Genomic DNA, 22,301 nt, shown 5'->3' with positions numbered 1-22,301 from the left:
TTTTAAATGATCATGCAGTGCAAAAATATTATGAAAAGTATACATTGCTACTGTTACACAGCAGGAACTGTCACACATCATGTTTCAGGATATCATATGCATATTCTCTTGATCAATTTGTCATTTTGTTACGCTAATTCATAACTATAGACAGCATTCAGTACCACCAGTGGCTGTCTATTGTATTGCTTTCTTTGACTTTCTCTTTTATGATGCCGAGTGACTGCAGTGTTGAAAGCCTTTGAGCTGGCTGGCAAATGGGAGGAAATTTTATAAAAGAATGGGCAGGGCCATATACTTTTTAAGAGTCCAAAGCTGGGTTTCAGTCCAGATAACCAACACGGCATTTGTGTCCTCCATTCCCTGCACTCCAGGCAGTTTACAGGGACAGCTGTCTGCCACAAAAAAATGGTACTGTTTGAAGAATCCTTTTACAAAGATAAAAATGTAGCCGGTAGTCACTCTCCAGAGGACATCATGAAAAAACACTGTTGTCTCAGCAGTCACAGAGGCCAATGTGAGAAATGCTGTTGCCTCAGTAGCCACACAGTGGAAGAGTGTTACGTTCTAACTTTTAAAACAAGCATTCCTATTCACATAGTGCTATTTTACAGAGAACCCATGCTTTCTCAATCAGGTCTATGGGTAAAGCTTTCAGTAGGTCCATTTCAGAATTATATCATGGAGTGGAAGTAGTATTCTGGCTTCCTCGTCACACCACGGCACCCTTGTTGTTGTTGTTGTTGTTGTTGTTGTAGTTGTAGTATTCAGTCCTGAAACTCGTTTGATGCAGCTCTCCGTACTACTCTATCCTGTGAAAGCTTCTTCATATCCCAGTACCTACTGCAACCTACATCCGAATCTGCTTAGTGTATTCATTTCTTGGTCTCCCTCTATGAATTTTACCCTCCACGGTGCCCTACTAAATTGGTGATCCCTTGATGCCTCAGAACACGTCCTACCAACCAATCCCTTCTTCTAGTCAAGTCGTGGAACAAACCCCTCTTCTCCCCAATTCTATTCAGTACCTCCTCATTAGTTATTGGTTGATGCTTATAAATTATATCATTATTCATTGATAATCATGAAATCTGCAAGAATAGAAATTTGTTTAACCATGTTATTGAATTATCAGTGGGCAGAACTTGCCATTGACCAGTGAAATTCCTGCTGCAGAACAAACAGCCATGTTTCAGAGCATTAAGACAGAGAATACATGCTACTAGGTGATGGAAGATTAAACTCATGGAGGGAGCCTTGCTGTCATATAAAAATATGTCTCCATCTTAGCATTGACTGCAGAAAGCAGGCTGAACTCAAAGTCTCTAGCCACTGCTGCCACTGCTTTCTGCAGTCAAGCTGCAAAAATAGGCCAGCATTGCAAATCACGATGTGGTAGGGACGCAATGTTAGATAACTTCTTTCTGGAGGCAGTAGCACAGTTTTAATGTCTCACAGCCATCTAGTTGCTTTCATTAAGCACTTTGGAGATTTTACTGGTGTTTGTAGCTATTTTTCCATGTTCTTCCTGTAATTCAAGAACCATACTTGCAGACATTGGAAATATGTGTAAATTATTCTCGTAACTATGCTTTTATCACGCTCACCCACCTGTACCAAGGATAGACATTATAATTATGGTCCCTTGTCCAGTTATTAAATTTTGATTCAGTTATGTCAGTGGGTAATTCATGTGTCACAATGCCAGGAAGGAAAGTTGCTACTAACCATATAGCCCCCCCCCTCCACCCCCCGCCCCCCTTTCCATGAACTATGGACCTTGCCATTGGTGATGAGGCTTGCGTGCCTCAGTGATACAGATGGCCGTACTGTAGGTGCAACCACAACGGAGGGGTATCTGTTGAGAGGCCAGACAAACGTGTGGTTCCTGGAGAGGGGCAGCAGCCTTTTCAGTAGTTGCAAGGGCAACAGTCTGGATGATTGACTGATCTGGCCTTGTAACAATAACCAAAACGGCTTTGCTGTGCTGGTACTGTGAACGGCTGAAAGCAAGGGGAAACTACAGCCGTAATTTTTCCCGAGGGCCTGCAGCTTTTCTGTATGGTTAAATGATGATGACGTCCTCTTGGGTAAAATATTCCGGAGGTAAAATAGTCCCCCATTTGGATCTCCAGGCGGGGACTACTCAAGAGGATGTCATTATCAGGAGAAAGAAAACTGGCGTTCTACGGATTGGAGCGTGGAATTTTAGATCCCTTAATCGAGCAGCTAGATTAGAAAATTTAAAAAAGGAAATGGATAGGTTAAAGTTAGATATAGTGGGAATTAGTGAAGTTCGGTGGCAGGAGGAACAAGACTTCTGGTCAGGTGACTACACGGTTATAAACTCAAAATCAAATAGGGGTAATGCAGGAGTAGGTTTAATAATGAATAGGAAAATAGGAATGCGGGTAAGCTACTACAAACAGCATAGTGAACGCATTATTGTGGCCAAGATAGATACGAAGCACACACCTACTACAGTAGTACTAGTTTATATGCCAACTAGCTCTGCAGATGACGAAGAAATTGAAGAAATGTACGACGAAATAAAAGAAATTATTCAGATAGTGAAGGGAGACGAAAATTTAATAGTAATGGGTGACTGGAATTTGAGTGTAGGAAAAGGGAGAGAAGGAAACATAGTAGGTAAATATGGATTGGGGCTAAGAAATGAAAGAGGAAGCCGCCTAGTAGAATTTTGAACAGAGCCCAACTTAATCATAGCTAACACTTGGTTTAAGAATCATGAAAGAAGGTTGTATACATGGAAGAACCCTGGAGATACTAAAAGGTATCAGATAGATTATATAATGGTAAGACAGAGATTTAGGAACCAGCTTTTAAATTGTAAGACATTTCCAGGGGCAGATGTGGACTCTGACCACAATCTATTGGTTATGAACTGTAGATTAAAACTGAAGAAACTGCAAAAAGGTGGGAATTAAAGGAGATGGGACCTGGATAAACTGGCTAAACCAGAGGTTGTACTGAGTTTCAGGGAGAGCATAAGGGAACAATTGACAGGAATGGGGGAAAGAAATACAGTAGAAGAAGAATGGGTAGCTCTGAGGGATGAAGTAGTGAAGGCAGCAGAGGATAATGTAGGTAAAAAGACGAGGGCTGCTAGAAATCCTTGGGTAACAGAAGAAATATTGAATTTAATTGATGAAAGGAGAAAATATAAAAATGCAGTAAATGAAACAGGCAAAAGGGAATACAAACGTCTCAAAAATGAGGTTTACAGGAAGTGCAAAATGGCTAAGCAGGGATGGCTAGAGGACAAATGTAAGGATGTAGAGGCTTATCTCACTAGAGGTAAGATAGATACTGCCTACAGGAAAATAAGAGAGACCTTTGGAGAAAAGAGAACCTCTTGTATGAATATGAGCTCTTGAGCTCAGATGGAAACCCAGTTCTAACCAAAGAAGGGAAAGCAGAAAGGTGGAAGGAGTATGTACAGGGTCTATACAAGGGCGATGTACTTGAGGACAATATTATAGAAATGGAAGAGAATGTAGATGAAGATGAAATGGGTGATACAATACTGCATGAAGAGTTTGACAGAGCACTGAAAGACCTGAGCCAAAACAAGTCCCTGGGAGTAGACAACATTCCATTAGAATTACTGAAGGCCTTGGGAGAGCCAGTCCTGACAAAACTCTACCATCTGGTGAGGAAGATGTATGAGACAGGTGAAGTACCCTCAGACTTCAAGAAGAATATAATAATTCCAATCCCTAAGAAAGCAGGTGTTGACAGATGTGAAAATTACCGAACTATCAGTTTAATACGTCACAGCTGCAAAATACTAACGCAAAAAACTGGTAGAAGCCGACATCGGGGAAGATCAGTTTGGATTCCGTAGAAATATTGGAACACGTGAGGCAATACTGACCTTACGACTTATCTTAGGATTGCCTTTCCTTAATCTTTCTTCTATGTTTCTAGCATTTGTAGACTTAGAGAAGGCTTTTGACAATGTTGACTGGAATACTCTCTTCCAAATTCTAAAGTTGGCAGGGATGAAATACAGGGAGCGAAAGGCTATTTACAATTTGTACAGAAACCAGATGGCAGTTATAAGAGTCGAGGGGCGTGAAAGGGAAGCAGTGGTTGTGAACGGAGTGAGACAGGGTTGTAGCCTCTCCCCGATGTTATTCAATCTGTATATTGAGCAAGCAGTAAAGGAAACAAAAGAAAAATTCGGAGTAGGTATTAAAATCCATGGGGAAGAAATAAAAACTTTGAGGTTCACCGATGACATTGTAATTCTGTCAGAGACAGCAAAGGACTTGGAAGAGCAGTTGAATGAAATGGACAGTGTATTGAAAGGAGGATATATGATGAACATCAACAAAAGCAAAACGAGGATAATGAAGTGTAGTCAAATTAAGTTGAGTGATGCTGAAGGAATTAGATTAGGAAATGAGACACTTAAAGTAGGAAAGGAGTTTTGCTATGTGGGGAGCAAAAGCGTTACTGAAGAAGAGAAATTTTTTTAACATCGAGTATAGATTTAAGTTTCAGGAAGTCGTTTCTGAAAGTATTTGTATGGAGTGTAGCCATGTATGGAAGTGAAACATGGACAATAAATAGTTCAGACAGGAGGAGAATAGAAGCTTTCGAAATGTGGTGCTACAGAATAATGCTGAAGATTAGATGGGTAGATCACATAACTAATGAGGAGGTATTGAATAGAATTGGGGAGAAGAGGAGTTTGTGGCCCAACTTGACGAGAAGAAGGGACTGGTTGGTAGGACATGTTCTGAGGCATCAAGGGATCACAAATTTAGCATCGGAGGGCAGTGTGTAGGGTAAAAATCATAGAGGGAGACCAAGAGATGAATACACCAAGCAGATTCAGAAGGATGTAGGTTGCAGTAGGTACCGGGAGGTGAAGAAACTTGCACAGGATAGGGTAGCATGGAGAGCTGCATCAAACTAGTCTCAGGATTGAAGACAACAACAACAACAACCATGTAGCGAAGATGCTGAGTCACAATAGACACAACAAAAAGATTCACACAGTTAAAGCTTTCGGCCATTAAGGCCTTTGTCAGCAGTACACACACACACACACACACACACACACACACACACACACACACACACACATACACATCTGCAGTCTCTGAGAGCTGAAACCACACTAATCCCCTAAATCTCAGAAATTTTATGTCCCCCAGGATTTCTCTAATGACATTATCACAAAAAAGTAATTAAATTCAGATTCTCCTTCCTTTTTGCTGTGAGGATTACAAACCCAGGCTAATGTGTGGTACCCATAGGCAACAGATTTTGTTAGCTTTATTGATTGTTGGCAGATTCTGACATTTCTGGTAGATTGCCAAGCTAAAATCTTAGTGTAACATCAAATCAGTTGTATGAGTGGTCTTAAATATGTAGCAAGTAACATCATGTTTGTTGTAGTGCAAGTTCATCTTGGTATCAGCAAGTCAATAATATGTCTTGCCCCCATGCCCCCACCCCACCCCACCCCACCCCACCCCACCCCACCCCACCCCACCCCACCCTCAATCACCAACCCCCACCCACTATTGAGGAGGCATATTAAACTATAAAATTTTATTTTTGCAATATGATATTCATTGGTCTTTCATTTAGCACCAAATTGGATTGTTGACATTGATGTGCAGGAAGTGTGTGTTTAAAGTCACCTGATTTCAGCTTACTATTGTTTGAAAACTTCTAATCATGTTTCGATCATCAAGACTTTTGAAGGAGGACTGTTTAAGGTTAAGATCCAAAACAATTTGTCAGAAGAATCTACAAGATATAAGTATCCAAGAAATTTTTAGATAATGGAAACTCAGGACAGGAGAGACATATTAATAAGAAAAAGAATTAAAAGTAACAAATTTTCCTTTGTATTTGCATCTTCTAAAGGAGAAGAACTGCATGACAATCATGATACTAGAGGTTTAGTGTTTGATGATTACTTTGTCTCCATTCGTCTAGCTTTCCATTTCAGCAGATGGTAAGCCGAGTCTATTCGACTGCCTCACATAGAAATATATTTGTACTCTATGTGGGAAACTTCACTTTCATTATCATTTTCATTCTGAGGCATCATAAGCAATATCATGTACATTGATTTGCGCATTTCCATTGAAACTTATACAGATTACTTGCTTCATTAGATATGGGGATGTTTTAAAGCCAACAGAATACATGTGTATTCATAAACTTTGAATTCATGTAATTAACAGACAAACTAATTAAAGGAATGGCAGATAATTTATAACAAATTAATTTTGAAAACATGGGATTAATTGATCATTTTTAGTTGTAAAATACTGCAGGCATTATCAAGATCATTTGGTGGTACAAAAGTTATAGGTGTGAAAAAGATCTACTTCAGAGAAGAAATAATAAATGGTAATTTCTATTTTGTAACTATGACTTCTTTGAACCAGCACAGTAAAGGAAGTTCCACACTGAATTTTTATACTTTCAGTTTGTCTATTGTAGAAATAGTTTATTTTTAAATAGCTCTTAGAGAATAGGTATAACAAAAATTCATTTCCAACATTTAAGTTAATTTCTACATAGCATTAAACATAAGGTTTCAGTATCATTCCAATACATATAGTTCATAATTGGTTTTTATTTACAGGATATGTTGGTACATCATGTGTTGGAGTATGTGAGATGAATCCCTGTGCCAATTCAGCTCGGTGCATCAAAGACAATAATCTCCCCCATGGTTACCATTGCCAGTGCAATTCTAGTCAATATACAGGTAGGTTTTCAATGTAAAGTTTCTCTATGTGCGTATGGGGGTGGGGGCAAGGAGTGATGAAGGGATAAAGATATAGCTACAAGATTCAAGAGACATGATTATTCCATGTCCATTGACAAAGAATTATATCATCACTGATAAAGTATGCAAGAGGAATATTGACACTTTTGCTATCGGAGAAATGACAGGAAGATAAAAGAGGGGGAAAAATAAATAGTAAAGACACTCGACAGACTCTGGAGATGACTAAGAACTATGAAAAATGAACAAAATACAGAATAAAAATTGAATACCAGCAGTGTACAGTACACACACACACACACACACACACACACACACACACACACACACACACACACACAAAATCTTTTTGCTTGAGACTAATGTTTAGTGACACACACACACACACACACACAAAATCTTTTTGCTTGAGACTAATGTTTAGCGAAAAAGTCTGTGGTGCAAACCCATGACCTGTCTATTGGCCTGCTTGTAGAAAGAGCACAACCATTCTTCACCGTGGCACTAGGAGGGGAAGGGTGGTACACCCATCACTCCATGCACCTTTCACCCATGCAAAACATTGTGTATACTTAATTGATACCAGGCTAGGTGGACATGGGCCATCCTGTTAGCAAGCTGACTGCTACAAAATTTTAAATTGGAGACCTCATTTGTCTGTCTGTAGTAATTTATGTAAAAGAATAAGCTGGTTTCATTTCAAGAGAACAAAGAGACAAACATTATCTTCGTCTCTTTAAAGAAAATTTGACTCGCTGATTATAAAATATTACTGGTTAAATCCTTGTCAATATGTAGGTTCACCATTGTCCCTTCAGAAGCAGGGTTTTTGTGCTATCAGCATGTTACATCTTTCAGTTATTACAGTAAGCAGGTGGACTACAATTGAACTGTTAGTGATACTGAAGCCACTTCTTATAGAGTTTGAAAAGACTAAAGTCTTAAAAGTATGGAGACTAGCAAAAGCTAAATTCAGTTCCTCTGCACAATTTTCAAGCCAGAAAACATTGTTTGGAAAGAACATACTATTTAATAATATATTTCTTTTGTTAAAAATGTATATGACAGTAAGGCATTAAATAGAACTTATGCTTTATTGTATTTATGTTTCTTATCTTGGCTAATTCATATGTGAATAATTGGTGTAACATACTCCTTACTTGCCACTCAATAGTTCTGTAAATGTTTATAAAACTATTTAAATTTCAAGGAAGCAGCCAATAAGGGATGGCCCCATTGCTCTGTGATTAGGCTGTTTTACATGCAGTTATCGGGATAGCTGAAGTGGTTCAAGTTTTAGTCTGGCACAAATTTTTCATATGTCAGTATTCAATGGAAAATCTATAACTAATACAGCTGATATCAAGGAATTCACAGTCAGCAAATAAATTTTGAATTTTTTAATATGGTGATTCCCTTTTACACTACTGTCTTGCAGCCTCTGCAGTTCTCTTAGCATGTTGTCTTTCTCATGATTGTGTTGTCTTATGATTCTGTTTCCAACTTTTTTCCTTGTTGTCCAGTGAGGATAGTAAGTTGCCAACTTCATTAATCGTGCTTGGGTATTTAATCTGACTTTTATGTATTTATATCCAAGTTCTGATTAAGGAAACTACTTTGAATTGTGTTATTTACAGGCCACTACTGTGAAGTCCCTGTGGACCAGCCCTGCCCTACCAGTTGGTGGGGTTTCCCTGTTTGCGGCCCTTGCCATTGTGACACTAGCAAAGGTTATAATGCTGACTGTAATAAGACAACAGGAGAATGTTACTGCAAAGTAAGCTTTTTCCTCACAGTTTTGCTATTTTATCGTCTTTTTCCATTTATAAAAATATGTGGTCCTCCCTCTATTTCATAATCAGACTTGATGCAGACATGAAGTTGCCCAACACTGTGTTAGTTAGTTGGTTATTTGCATATGCTATGGATCATAATTGCATGTCTCACTTTGACTGGAGTGAGACAGTTTTACCATTATAATCTTTTTCTTTCTTTTTTCTTTTTTTAAAAAACAAAAGTGACCATGTGTTGAATTCTTAAGCTACCTTTTTAATGTTTAAATTATTTTGTTACTCCTTACAAAAAAGGGCATATATGCTTTTACACTGAGATGACAAAAGTCATGGGAATATTCCGAATATTGTGTCGGACCTTCATTTTAGCAGCCATGCTGCCACTGTGGCTGTCCATAATTGAGAAAGTGTTTCTGGTGAAGGATTTTGTACATGTTTTGTGCATGAACTGACCTCTTTATTATGTCCCATAAATGTTCAATGGGATTCATGTTGGGTGATCTGGGAGGTCAAATCATTCACTTGAACTGCCCAGAAAGTACTTCAAACCAACCATGAACACCTGTGGCCCAGTGACATGGTGTATCGTCGTCCATAAAAATTCAATGAAGTCCATAAATGGCTGCAAATGGTCTCAGAGTAGCTAAATATAGTCATTTCCAGTCAATGATCAGTTCAGTTGGCCAGAGAATCCAGTCCATTCCATGTAAACACAGCCACACCTTTATGGAGCCACCACCAACTTACACAGTGCCTTGTTAATTACTTTGATCCATGGCTTTATGGAGTCTGTGCCACACTCGAACCCTACCCTCAGCTCTTACCATCTAATTCGGGATTCATCTGACCAGGCCACAGTTTTCCAGTTGTCTATGGTCCAACTGAAGTGTTCACAAGCCTCAGAGAGGCACTGTAGGTGATGACGTGCTGGCAGCAAAGGCACTTTTGTTTATCTTCAGATGCCACAGCCCTTAATACCAGACTATCCTAACAGATACATCATCATTCATCACACATTGATTTCTGCGGGTATTTCACGCAGCATTGCTTGCCAGTTAGCACTGACAACTCTCCGCAAATGCCAGTGCTCTTGATCGTCAGGTGAAGGCTGTCGGACAATGCGTTGTCCATGGTGAGATGTAATGCCTGAAATTTGGTATTCAGGGCACGCTCTTGACACTGTGGATCTCAGAATATTGAATTCCCTAATGATTTCCAAAATGGAATGTCCCAAGTGTCTAGCTCCAACTACCATTCCATGTCCAAAGTCTGTTAATCACGTCGGAAACCTTTTACATGAATCACCCGAGTGCAGTGACAACTCCACTGATGCACTGCCCTTTTATACCTTGTATATGTTGTACTACCACAATTTGTATATGTGCATATCGCTATTACATGACTTTTGTCAGCTCACTTTATAACTTAACTAGCAACATGAAATGAAACTTCTCAGATGGTATGGAATTTGTATAAACTAATGTAAGAAATTATTCAACAGTGGCACAAAGGCTGAAACAATCTTAGCTACTAGTTGATATATCAAAAAAAATAATCAATTTTTGAAAATATAATGTAATTGGATAGATATAAAAAGTCTATTCACCAAGCAATGGCAGGAGAAAGCACACATAAAGCTATTGAAATTTGCAAGCTTTCAGAACCAGTGGCTTCTTTTTCTGGCACAAGGGTTGAAGAGAAAGGAAGAGAGGGGTGAAGGAAAGGACTTGTGAGGTTTAGGGAGGGGGAAGAATTTGGAAAAGTCACCTGGAATCCTGGGTCAGGGGAGACTTACTGGATGGGATTAGGAGAAAATTCTGATAGTTGGGGTCTCTACCGGATTAGATCTGAAAACCTGAGAGCATAAAAGGGGAAGATAGGGTAATAAGCAAGGCAGGGATTATTGGCAAAACATAATGCCCAAATTAGTAAGAGTGGAAAGCAAAGTGCGTTGTATGTGGTAGAGGTGGCTTGCAGGGAAAAATAGGCAGGTCAGAAAATCAAAGATGTACAAAACTAAAATGGAGTGAAGAAAGGAATATTTACTGATAAGAAATGCTGAGATCAAAGAAATTAATGTAAATTTAAGCCAGGTTGTTAGTGAGAACTAAGGACGTACTGCAGCACAAGTTCCCACCTGCAGACTTCTGAAAAAGTGGTGTCTTGGAGAAAATTCCAGATGGCATGTGAGGCGAAACAGGCAAAGAGGTCATGACCGCCATGTTGCATAGCCTGCTCTGCAACAGGGTATTGTGTGTTGTCAGTCTCCATCTTCTGCCTATGCCCATTCATACTAACTTACAACTTGGTGGTAGGCCGAACAGTGTTTGTGTAACAGCTGGTACACAAAAATGTATTCAAATGTATGTGAAATCTTATGGGATTTAACTGCTAAAGTCATCAGTCCGTAAGCTGTCACTCTACTTAACCTAAATTATCCTAAGGACAAACACACACACTCATGCCCGAGGGAGGACTTGATCCTTTTCTGGGACTAGCCGTACAGTCCATGACTGCAGCGCCTTAGACCGCTCGTCTAATCCCACGCGGCGGTTGGTACACAAGATGTGTTGTTTCACAGATGACTCTCCCTCAATAGAATATGTTCCGCCAGTTACAGAGCTGGTATAGGAGCTGGTAGGAGGGTGCATAGGGCAAATCTTACCGTGGGGATGGTCACAGGGGTAGGAGTCATACGATAGGGAAATGGGTGCAGAAGCGCCGTAGGGTCTGACACGGATATTGCGGAGATTAGGAGGCTGAGAGAAGCTGTTTTAGTTGTGGTGGCCAAAATGTCAGATAGAATGGACCATATTTCAGGGTATGATTGAAGGGAGTTATAACCTGTCGATGTAGCTGATTAATACAGGCAAGACCAGGATAAAACTGTGTGACTGGAGGTGTACTTCTAAGTTGTTTTTTGACAGGATCAGCAATACCAGGACTGGATGCGACAGTTCTTCCAAATATGCTTTTGAATTGGGCTGGTTGGGTAATTGCTTCCAATGAAGGCTGAGGTGAATAGAATAGTGGTGTATTGCTGTAAAGAATCTGCATCTGAGCAAATATGTTTGTCTTGAATGCCAAGACTGAATGGGAGGGATCGTTTGAGATGGAAAGGATGGCAATGGTCAGAACATAAGTATTGTTGTTCCGTGGTAGATTTAAAATTGTTTATCTGGCCTTCACTGAGGATGAGATCAACTTCAAGGAGAGTGGCATGGGATTTGGACTAGGACTATGTGAAATTTGGTTGGGAGAATGTATTTAGAGATCCCAAGAATTTTAACAGGAGAGCCTCACCATGAGTCCATATGGCAAAAATGTCATCAATGTACCTAAACCAAACCAGGAGCTGAAGAATTATAGATCCCAGGAAAGCCCCATAGAAGCATTATAATGTGTTATTCATTCTTGCCTCCCACCTGGACTTAATTTACATTAATTTGTTTGGCCTCAGCACTTTTTCTCAACAACTGTTCCTTTCTTCATTTCCCTTTAGTTTTCTGTATATTTATTTTCTGACCTGCCTATTTTTCCTTGCCCGCATCTCTACCATATACAATGCACTCAGCTTTCCACTCTTTTTTAGCTCATACATGATTTTTGTAATTAGTCTCTGTCTTGCATATTAGCTTATCCTCCACCATTAAGCTCTTAGGTTTTCATATCTTGTCTGGTGCTGTCACCAACCATCAGTCTTTCATTCTTTTCCCATTCAGTAAGTTTCTGCTGACTTGAAGTTCCAGGTGACTGTTCAGAACTCTTACTGTTTCCCATACTACACTGGTCTTTTTTTCTTCATTCTGTTCCTTACTCTTCAACTTTCCGGCCAGAAGAAGGAGCCACTAGCTCCAAAAGCTTGCGGAGTTCAATACCTTTATATGTTTTTCCTCCTGCCATGGCTTGGTGAGTATATTTTTTTATCTATCCAATTACAGTAAAACTAATGTTTAGACTGTTTAACTAATACCAGCTTTAAAAATGTATGAGACTATAGCAAAAGGATTAGAAATACCTGTGCTATATTAAAAATAGCTCAAAACATGCACAAAACTGAAATATTCTGTGTTGTCTTTGAACAGATTTATGTGACCTTCCTATTTTCTTTCTTCCATCTTTGTGTTCATTAAAGTTATGACTTATTAGCTTTACTACGTCAGTCAATTCGAGTGTGATTCATTGTTTTCATTTAATTGTAGTCTAGTAATAAAATTTGCAAGACTTGGGTTTTAATTTTTGCTCTTATTTTCTCCTTGCTGCATCTTAGATAATACTTACATAATACTTGTGGCACACAAAGGAATTGAGCAATAGTCAAGAAATTTGCTCATTACAAAATTGAAAACGATACCTAAGTTTAGGATGGGGAACTGAATTTGTTTATTGTCAGATATTAATCTGATACCACTGATGAAGCTGTTTATTTAATTTCTTCCATAAGCCAATTCTGCCTCTAGTGATACTGACTCATATGGAAATAAAAATCACTTTGAAAAGAAAGTGAATAATTGGTGTATCATAGCCTTTCTCAGCACTCAACAGCTCTGTAAATATTTATAAAACTCTAAAAAAGAAAGGGAGGCGACAATAAAGGTTGGTCCCATCACTCCGTGATTATATATGGTATGCTTTCCTACACTTTTTGTCATAAAGTGGTCTGTTAATTACACTTCTTCAGTGTATTTTCACATCCATGATGATAGTTTTTTAAAAATTTTAACCATTATTTGCACTGAGACAGTGTTGAAAAACATGCAATAGAAAAGGTTGTAACACACAGTATCTGGTAATGTTCTAGATCACATCAGTAAGGACCCTTTAGATCAGTTTCAGATATCAACTGAGAATGCTCATTTATTTAATACTTTAGTGATTTGCATCTAATTTGAAATATGTTTATGTTGTTTGTTTTGTATGAAATATGACAAAAATTTGGGATCTTTCTTCTAAGCATTTTGTTATTAGTATGTCTTATTCTGTTTTACAGGAAAATCACTTCCAACCACCTGATTCGGAACGCTGCTTTGACTGTGAATGTTATTCTATTGGTTCATTTGGAAATCAGTGTGACTCAGTTACAGGTCAATGCAGCTGCCGTACAGGTGTGATAGGGAGGCGATGTGATTCATGTCCAAACCCATATGCAGAAGTAACACTCAGGGGATGTGAAGGTAAATTGAAAACAGAAGTTAATCAAAATTCACAGCAAGACTTTTTTTCCTCAGGTAATGGTCCAGTCACAATAATCTGAGCACTAAAAGTCCATGTTTGATGTCAATGTGCAATAACAACTCACAAACTACAGGTGGCAGCAGTAGCAGTGTAGGGCATGTAAAGCATGTCAGAATATTCCGAAGACAATGCAGAAACGGAGCAATTTATCTGATGTCCATTGGCTTTTGAGCCAAGGGTGAAGGCATTTCCAAAATGGCTAGGTTTGTAAACCGTTCTGATGCCACCATGGTTAAAGTACACTGTGCATGGCAAAATGGTGCTATACAAAACCGGGGGATAATGTTACACCACAGGCCATAGGCGACAGGGGTCAGCAGCAGCAGCAGCTGCAAGCTGCGGAGATGTGTATGGGTGAATAGATGTGCAACTGTTGAGCAACTGATCACCGAGTTGAATAAAGGGCCTACCAACAGTATCTCCTCAACGAACACACAGCGAACATTGCTGCATATGGGCCTCTGCTGTAGGCACAATGTTAATGTATCCATGCTGACTGCCGTTTATTGGCAACAAAGGCTGAAATTTGCATATCAGCACCACAACTGGACTTTCACTAAGGAGCGGCAGGTGACTCTTTCAGGTGACAGGTGGCCGTTAGTGTGTATGGCATGAAACTTCTGAAAGCAAACACACTGCAACCACTGTTAGAAGAGTCCAGGCCAGAGGAGGGAGTGTTATGGCCTTGAGAATGTTTTCGTGGTGTTCTTTGCCTGATCTTTTCATTTTGGAAGGCATGGTACATCAACACAAGGATGCATCTATCTGTGGGGACCATATCCATTCTTATGTGCAGTTTGTTTTTCCTTGGCACGTGGTGTCTACGAACAGGACAATGCAATGTGTCTTACAGTTCAAAGTGTATGTGCATTGTTTAAAGAGCACCAGGATGAGTTTACTATACTGTCCTGGCTTCCAAACTTCCTGACTTTAGACGCAATTGAGAGTCAGTGGGCGCACCTTGATCAGACTGTTCGCACCATAGATCCTAAACCGAGAAACATAGTGCAACTGGTCATGGCACTTGAGTCAGCATGGTTCCACATCCCTGTTATAACTTCCAGAACATCTTCCAGCTTGTCTCGCAGTGGTTCTTGGTGCAAAAGGCGATTGTGTAGACTTTTGATAGGTGGTCACAGTAATGTGACTGGAGAGGGTAAAAAATATAAGGCACAATGAATTACAATTATAAATGACGAATGTAATACATTTGATCCCTTCGCTCATGAAGCACGTGATTTCAGAGATCGCTTTCCATACACTTCACAGGCATGCTCATAGAGGCCTCCTGGGTCAGCTCTGGTGTGCCGCCAAAGAAACAGTATTATTTAAATAGTCACAAATGAGTACTCGGTCTATTCTGTAATCTGCATTACTGTTGTTCAGTCAATATGTTCAGTGCTATGCACAACCTGTACTTCATTGTACCTTATGTATTGCTCTATAAAGTACTATGTCCCATAAAGCATGTTTGTTCTTACTATAACAAACTTCAGTATGAGTGAGGGTTACGTTTTCTCCAGATGTTAGTTCAGTGGAAAGTCACCCAACAAACATCTTGATGGGAGAAACACTCCATCACGTCATTGCTCGGCAGCAAACTTTCACGGAACAACAGCTGGTGCTCGCCACTGCTCTCTATCAAGTGGTCTCTGTGTGTTCACAGCAGGTTACTCTCCTGTCAGTGCAACATTCCCCTTTCCAGCATATGATGAATCACCTTAGGATTAGGACTCCTACGAGTCATGATTACACCAACATTTTTAGTTTTTTTTTTTTGCGTGGCCAATGCAAACCTTTCTAGTACTTTCTTTATTTCCTGGATTTTGCTGCACATTTATCATTGATGTACCAACTTGCACCTTTGTAAGAACCGGCCAAGTTATCATTTGATGAAATGTGCAAGCTTCTCTCAGCATGTTACTGTGACAGAATGAATGTCATTGCAACTCATTTAGAATTTCAGCATTGTCAGAAACACCTGCACCAGTCTCTCAAAGCCTGGGCTGCAGAATTCCACGGGCTCAGCCATCATTGTAAACTTGTCGCTAGTACCCATCTCTAATCCTCCTCTGATCACATGGAGCGTGATGATGTTATTTGTATGGACTGGGATAGGGAATTCTGTGAAAAAGCACTTCATTGTGAGAATCCAACGTATACAGATGTGCTCAGTATAGCACAATCCTTTGAAGTGTCACAGGCTCCAGCCAGTCAGATTGTTGCCTGGGGGTACCTTGTTAGGTACACTGAGTTATAGCTCACTAAAATATTGCTCTTTCTGCTAATCTCTCATTCCAGCTGCAGTGTCTTGAATTGCACAATATAAACAGTACCCAAATGTTGCCTAGTTTAAAAATAGATCACAAAGATAATTACACCACATTTGTTTGTATACATTTATCTTTTTCATTACTCAATCATGTCTGTCAGCACCATTTTTTTTACTTACCTTCTTTACCTCGTTACCTGGTGGAGTGCATTCTCAAAAAATATCCCTACTGCAGAGACAGGCTCCCTAACTGTTACCACCCTAACATTATTCATTATTTTATTATTACTTCATTATCTAATAAACAAATACCTGCTCTGCTTTCCAGTGCAAAATAGATTCTACTGAAAACCACTCCGCAGTAACAGCTCCTTATGCTAAGGAAAACTTAACTACTGATCGGACCAAATTATCACTTAGAAAAACTATTATTTCACTGTATTCCTTCAAATTGTCTGAGATTCTAGCGTGAAGGATGATATACATACAACTCTTGCTTAATCTTTCCACACATTACTCCAGGCAACTATATTTAAAGTTGTAATTTCTTAATATTAGAAAAGGCTGTACTATGATTCAGATATATAGTTGTCTCACATATACTGATTGCACTGAACACACACAAGTCTATTATACCAAGATTAATATTGTTGTTGTTGTTGTTGTCTTCAGTCCTGAGACTGGTTTGATGCAGCTCTCCATGCTACTCTATCAAGATTAATATTAAGATCTAGTATTTAAGGTGGATTTTTAATGCATATTGCCTCTGCTGCTGCACCAATGAGCTGATTACTTTAGAGGTTTATTATCGTCCACATATGCTGACACCTTTCATTTTCTGTTTACTTAACTCTTTGACAGAAATCCTTTAACCATGGTACAAATTTACTTTCTTCCACCATCCTCTTATGATTGCATTACTTATCACTAACACAACATAACACACACACACACACACACACACACACACACACACACACACACACACACATACACAGAAACACTGGAGAAACCTTTTTGAAAATATTCCTATACTAAAGTATCCTACTGTACAAAATTACATGAAAGTTGAAGATAGAATGTTTCTAATTCACTTATGAAGTACAAATAAAATAGGAGAAGACTGTCTCAGGAAACACGAAAAATGCAACAGACAGCATTATTACCACATAATGAATCCAACACAGAATGTCGAACCCCCTTCTTGCTATTTGCACAAGAAATTAGTTCCAAATATTACATCAATACTGAGATTTTGGATCACCAACAAATTGCACTCCAGCAGCTGTCCTGCCATTTCCACAGTTAATAGTACCTTTTGTTTCACACTCTTTAATAGCTTAACAGTAGCACCAATAATTTTTATTCTGGAAGCATGCATCACTACTATACCCTCTGTGTTCTTAATAGATTCAAAAAAATGCCATTCAAATCACTACCACTGTCCAGTAAACACTTAACATATATACCTTGTGCACTTGCTTATATTAGAGGGTGCCACACTTCCTTTTTACTTACCATGTGATCTTCTTCATACAACAAATCCTGGTTAATTCTTTCCCTGGAAAAATTACCATCCTGCTTACCAAAATGGTTATCAGATCCAGTCAAATGACAAATAGTATGGTCCTCTTCCTCAGTACCACTCTCAAACTCTAATTCTTCATTAGGCCTAAGATTTCCTCCTTTATTATTTCTTTACTTAACACATTGCCATCATTATCAATTATAAATTCACATACCTCATCATTACTGGATTCATCATTGATATCACCATGATAACTGCTGTCAGAATCAGACCCACTGTCACTTTCTCTATGCTTTATATTTTGTACCTCTTCCACATTTTTCTCCATTTCTGTCAATTTTGAATCTACTTTTTCATTTACTTTTACTGGTTTTTCCTCTACCACTACTGCAAACTTGGTTTCTACATCCATTTCAAAATCATTTTCAATCTGATCAATTTGGTTCTCAAGTTTAACCCTATTTTCAGCACATTGTTTCTTGAAAACCACCTCCTTTCTACCATTGTCATCACAAAGCTTCTTTCTCTCTTCCACAAATTTAAGACACAATGTGAATTTCTCATTAGTATTATCACAATGTTTAACTACCGCATCAAATGTCTTATTTAATTCTTAAAGATTATTGCTAACTACCTTAATTTCCTTTTTAATTTCTTTCTTCCGTTCATCTTTTAAGTTAACCCTATTAATGGCTTTTTCATACTACTAATGTCTTCTTTTGTACTCAAATTACCCAAAATACTCACAATTTGCCTTAACATCACTTCCACTTTTCCATTTACCACTATCTTTTGCCCTTGCTGATTTTTGCTACTAGATTCCTCGACCTCATCCTTAATGATCTCACCCACTTCATTTCTGTTTTTTGTCTATTTTGCTCACATTACCACACAATGTATATGACGCAGACATTGTATGTTGGTAATGAGGATCACCCTGTGGCTAAACATGCCTTGGTGCACGGCCAGCACATCTTGGCACAGTGTTACACCGTCTGGGTTATCTGGATACTTCCCACTAACACCGACCTATCAGAACTCCGGAGATGGGAACTTGCTCTTCAATATATCCTCTCTTCCCATTACCCACAAGGCCTCAACCTCTGCTAATTTCAAGTTGCCACCCCTTGTACATCACTTGTCATTCAACATCTTTGTCTCTGTACTTCCGCCTCGACTGAAATCTCTGCCCAACCTCTTTGTCTTTACATGTGTCTGTATATGTTCAGGTGTGTGTGTGTGTGTGTGTGTGTGTGTGTGTGTGTGTGTGTGTGTGTGCGTGCGTGCGTGCGTGCGTGTGTGTGTGCATGCGCGCGCGTGCGTGTGCATGTGTCTACGTCTCCTTTTTTCCCACTAAGGTAAGTCTTTCCGCTCCCGGGATTGGGATGACTCCTACCCTCTCCCTTAAACCCACATCCTTTCGTCTTTCTCTCTTTCCTGATGAAGCAACCATGGGTTGCGAAAGCTTGAAATTTGTGTGTATGTTTGTGTGTTTTTTGTCTCTATCAACATACCAATGCTTTCATTTGGTAAGTTACAGCAACTTTGTTTTTAGATATATTTTTCCCATGTAGAATGTTTCCCTCTATTATATTTACATTCATGTTTGATTTATAATCGTCTACAGAACCAGTCCCACTCAAGTCTTTCTGTTAGTTTAACACCTTAACCTCTACGACTTTGTTCTGTCATACTGTCTTGTTCGTTAAGGTCACTCATTATGTACCACTTAATACAAACAGATTTTGCTAAGAAATTACCTTATTTTTAATCACTTGCCTCCTGTTGTTGCTGTTGTCATCTCGACTTATTGTCCGCATGGCTGTTTACCTCTCGGTGAGGCGTCTTGTTTCTTCCAGTCAGCTGTGTCCACCTGCATGCTGATTGGCTGTTCCTGTACTCAGTGGCTGCTTCCATAGAACCTGCTTGCCGAATGGCTGCTGTCATACTGCGGCCATGAAACCCATGTGCTATTGGCTGTTGCACCACTGCACTGTAAACTACTGTTGATTTCACTGTCCAAAGTTCATGAGTCCTTGTTTATTGTGGCTACATACAATATTCCTCACCTGGGGCATCAAATTTTATGATGTTCTCCATCTTTTTATTTCTACGTTGATTGTCCTCCGTGTCAATGTACTGCGTTCTATACTGGTTGAAAAATGGGTTGTGGAAGTACAACACTGACTACTTTGAATGATGTAGCTGACAGGCGCACATTTGTGTTTGACAGTACTTTACTTTCACTTTTCACAACCACCCAGTAATACACAGTTATATGACCAGTACACTATTGTTTAACCTTCGAAAAGCCTCATTAATAGGTTGCAGGCAAACATCCACATACTGCTACAATAGTTTCCTGTTGAACATCAGTGAGCAGCAAAATACAAGGGTTGGGACTTTAATAGTGTTAACTATTTATTTCCAGCTCGTACATAATAGGTAGATTTTTCTAATTTTTACTGACCTTCAAAGTAGTCAGCAGCATTGTGTATAACCTGTTGCAAGCGATGTAGAAGTCGCAGGATACTCTTAGCAATGCCAGCTGTGTTGACAGTTCGAGCGGCTCGGTCTATTGCCCAACGAATTTGTAGCAGTTCTGAAGTGAATTCTGTGAAGTGTTTCCTTCAGTTTAGAAGTGAAGTTGAACTCACAAGGGCTTAAGTCAGGGGAGTGCAGTAGGTGGTATAGCTGGTCATAGATTGTGTTCCAAAAAATGAACAGCATAGAGACAGAAGTGATGACACTTTCTGCAGGACCAGACCATCATTTTGCAGGACAATGCTCAAGCACGTGCAGTGCAAGCTGTTACTAATTAGTTTGACTGATGAGGCTGCTAAGTGCTATACCACCTACTGCACCCCCCTGACTTAAGACCTTGTAAGCTCAACTCGATTTCTAAACTGAAGAAAACACTTCATGGTATTCACTTTAGAACTGCTACAAATTCTTTGGGCAGTAGACCACACTGCTCGAACTGTCAACACAAATGGCACTGCTAAGAGTATCCTACAACTTCCACATCGCTGGCAATGGGTTATACATAATGCTAGTGACTACTTTGAAGGTCAGTAAAACTTTGAAACATGTATCTATTTTGTATGAGCTGTAAATAAATAGTTGCCACCATTAAACTTCCAACCCTCATACTTAACCACATACTCCACAGTTGTTTCAAAATAATCAGGTACGTGTGGAACAGACACAAATAATCAGGTACGTGTGGAACAGACACTGTCATTATTTTAACAGACGGCCTAATTGTGTAACACTTATTTAACAGTTAATTTGAAGCATTGTTGTTCTAATCAACACAACTCTCGTTTGAAACTCGGCCATGGACTGACTGTCTCTGGACCAAAACTCGGGCCCTTATATATCGTCACAATAGTAGGTGCTGTAACTACATGTGGTTTGAAATTAAATTTACATAAATTTCAATTAAAACTTAACTCATTAAATTAACTGAATACATTGAAAAATTCGTTCTTATTAAGTTTCTTCTGCTACAAGGTTGAGGCCACATTATTTGTTTAATTGATGAAAATAACAGATAGTGTTATGCAAACAATACTTTTGACAAAACGGTTAATTACTTTCAGTTAATTAATGCCTGCTTTGCTAACATGTTTTTGAATAGAGCCAAATAGATCCTTTAAGAATACAATTATTTGTTCCCCCAAATGTTTATAATTAATACAGAATTTATATTTGTTTATATGTCATCAGTAGAATTTAAGTTACTAAACAATTACTGATTTCACCTTATAACAAAAGATACTAACTAGGAATAGTTGGTATAAATTAGAAAATCAATTACATACTTAAAACTATGCACAAAATTAGATCTGGTGTTATATTCTTTAAAACTGAGTGTCAGCCTTTCTCTATTACGTAAATGCCATTATATTCATGTATGTTAATGGTAGTTAAAATTGAAAAAACGAATTTAAGTAGGCATCTGGCAAAACAAGAGGCGAAGTAAAAATATCCCAGTTTGCTTTGTCACAACATGGTTTGGATGTTTAAAACTCAGATGTGGAAGTATGTATCCAGCAGGTCCCCTGAAAGTGCTTTAGACTAATTTTTGAGTTCATCAATTACACTTGGGTGGGGGACAAGAGCCCAGCAGACCTGCTACATGGATGCTAACCACCTCCCTTCAATTGAACTGCTGCATTTGATGCCTAGTGAAACCAATACTTTTATTTATTTATTTTGCCCCAATGCTTTTTTGGTACCAGTGGTTTTTTTTTCTGAACCATGCATTTTTTTCTGTAACTAGTGTTTTTGTGTTTGTGGTTTTCCCATCCAATTGAAGGGAGGAGCGATGTACCTTCCCTTATGAAGCGCGCGATTACAGAGATCGTGTGTCCCTACAGTTCACAGGGCCGCTTACAAAGGCCACCTGGGTTGGCCCTCTGGTGCACTCTGCTGAGCTGCCAAAGAAGCAGTATTATTTAAATGATCATAAACAAGTGCTTGGCCTGTTCTGTAAATTGCACTACTGTTGTCCAGTCAATGCATTCAGTGCTACACACAACCTGTATCACTGTAATATTCTCTAGACTGTTTTTTCTTCTTCTGTATAAATATAAAATATAGTTATGGTGCATCTGTAACCTCCTATAGATAGATAGAATTAGGTACCTCCATCTGGATGTTTGCAAACTCTTGATCACC

General features: G+C 39.0%; 1 protein-coding gene across 2 annotated transcripts in view; it reads left to right on the top strand.

Moving 5' to 3' along the window:
- LOC126274083 (protocadherin-like wing polarity protein stan) overlaps positions 1–22,301 on the top strand; it is a 358,480-nt gene that overhangs the window by 190,271 nt on the left and 145,908 nt on the right. For both annotated transcript variants that reach the window (XM_049977080.1, XM_049977081.1), the window contains exons 23-25: positions 6,641–6,766; positions 8,425–8,564; positions 13,571–13,754. In XM_049977080.1, the coding sequence (XP_049833037.1) occupies positions 6,641–6,766; positions 8,425–8,564; positions 13,571–13,754 (450 nt within the window). The remainder of the gene's footprint in view (positions 1–6,640; positions 6,767–8,424; positions 8,565–13,570; positions 13,755–22,301) is intronic.

This window comes from Schistocerca gregaria, chromosome 1 (assembly GCF_023897955.1).
Source record: "Schistocerca gregaria isolate iqSchGreg1 chromosome 1, iqSchGreg1.2, whole genome shotgun sequence".
In the NCBI taxonomy this organism is placed as follows: domain Eukaryota; kingdom Metazoa; phylum Arthropoda; class Insecta; order Orthoptera; family Acrididae; genus Schistocerca; species Schistocerca gregaria.
The sequence above is the reverse complement of the archived record's forward strand: the minus strand, read 5'-3'. Positions and strand labels throughout refer to the sequence as shown.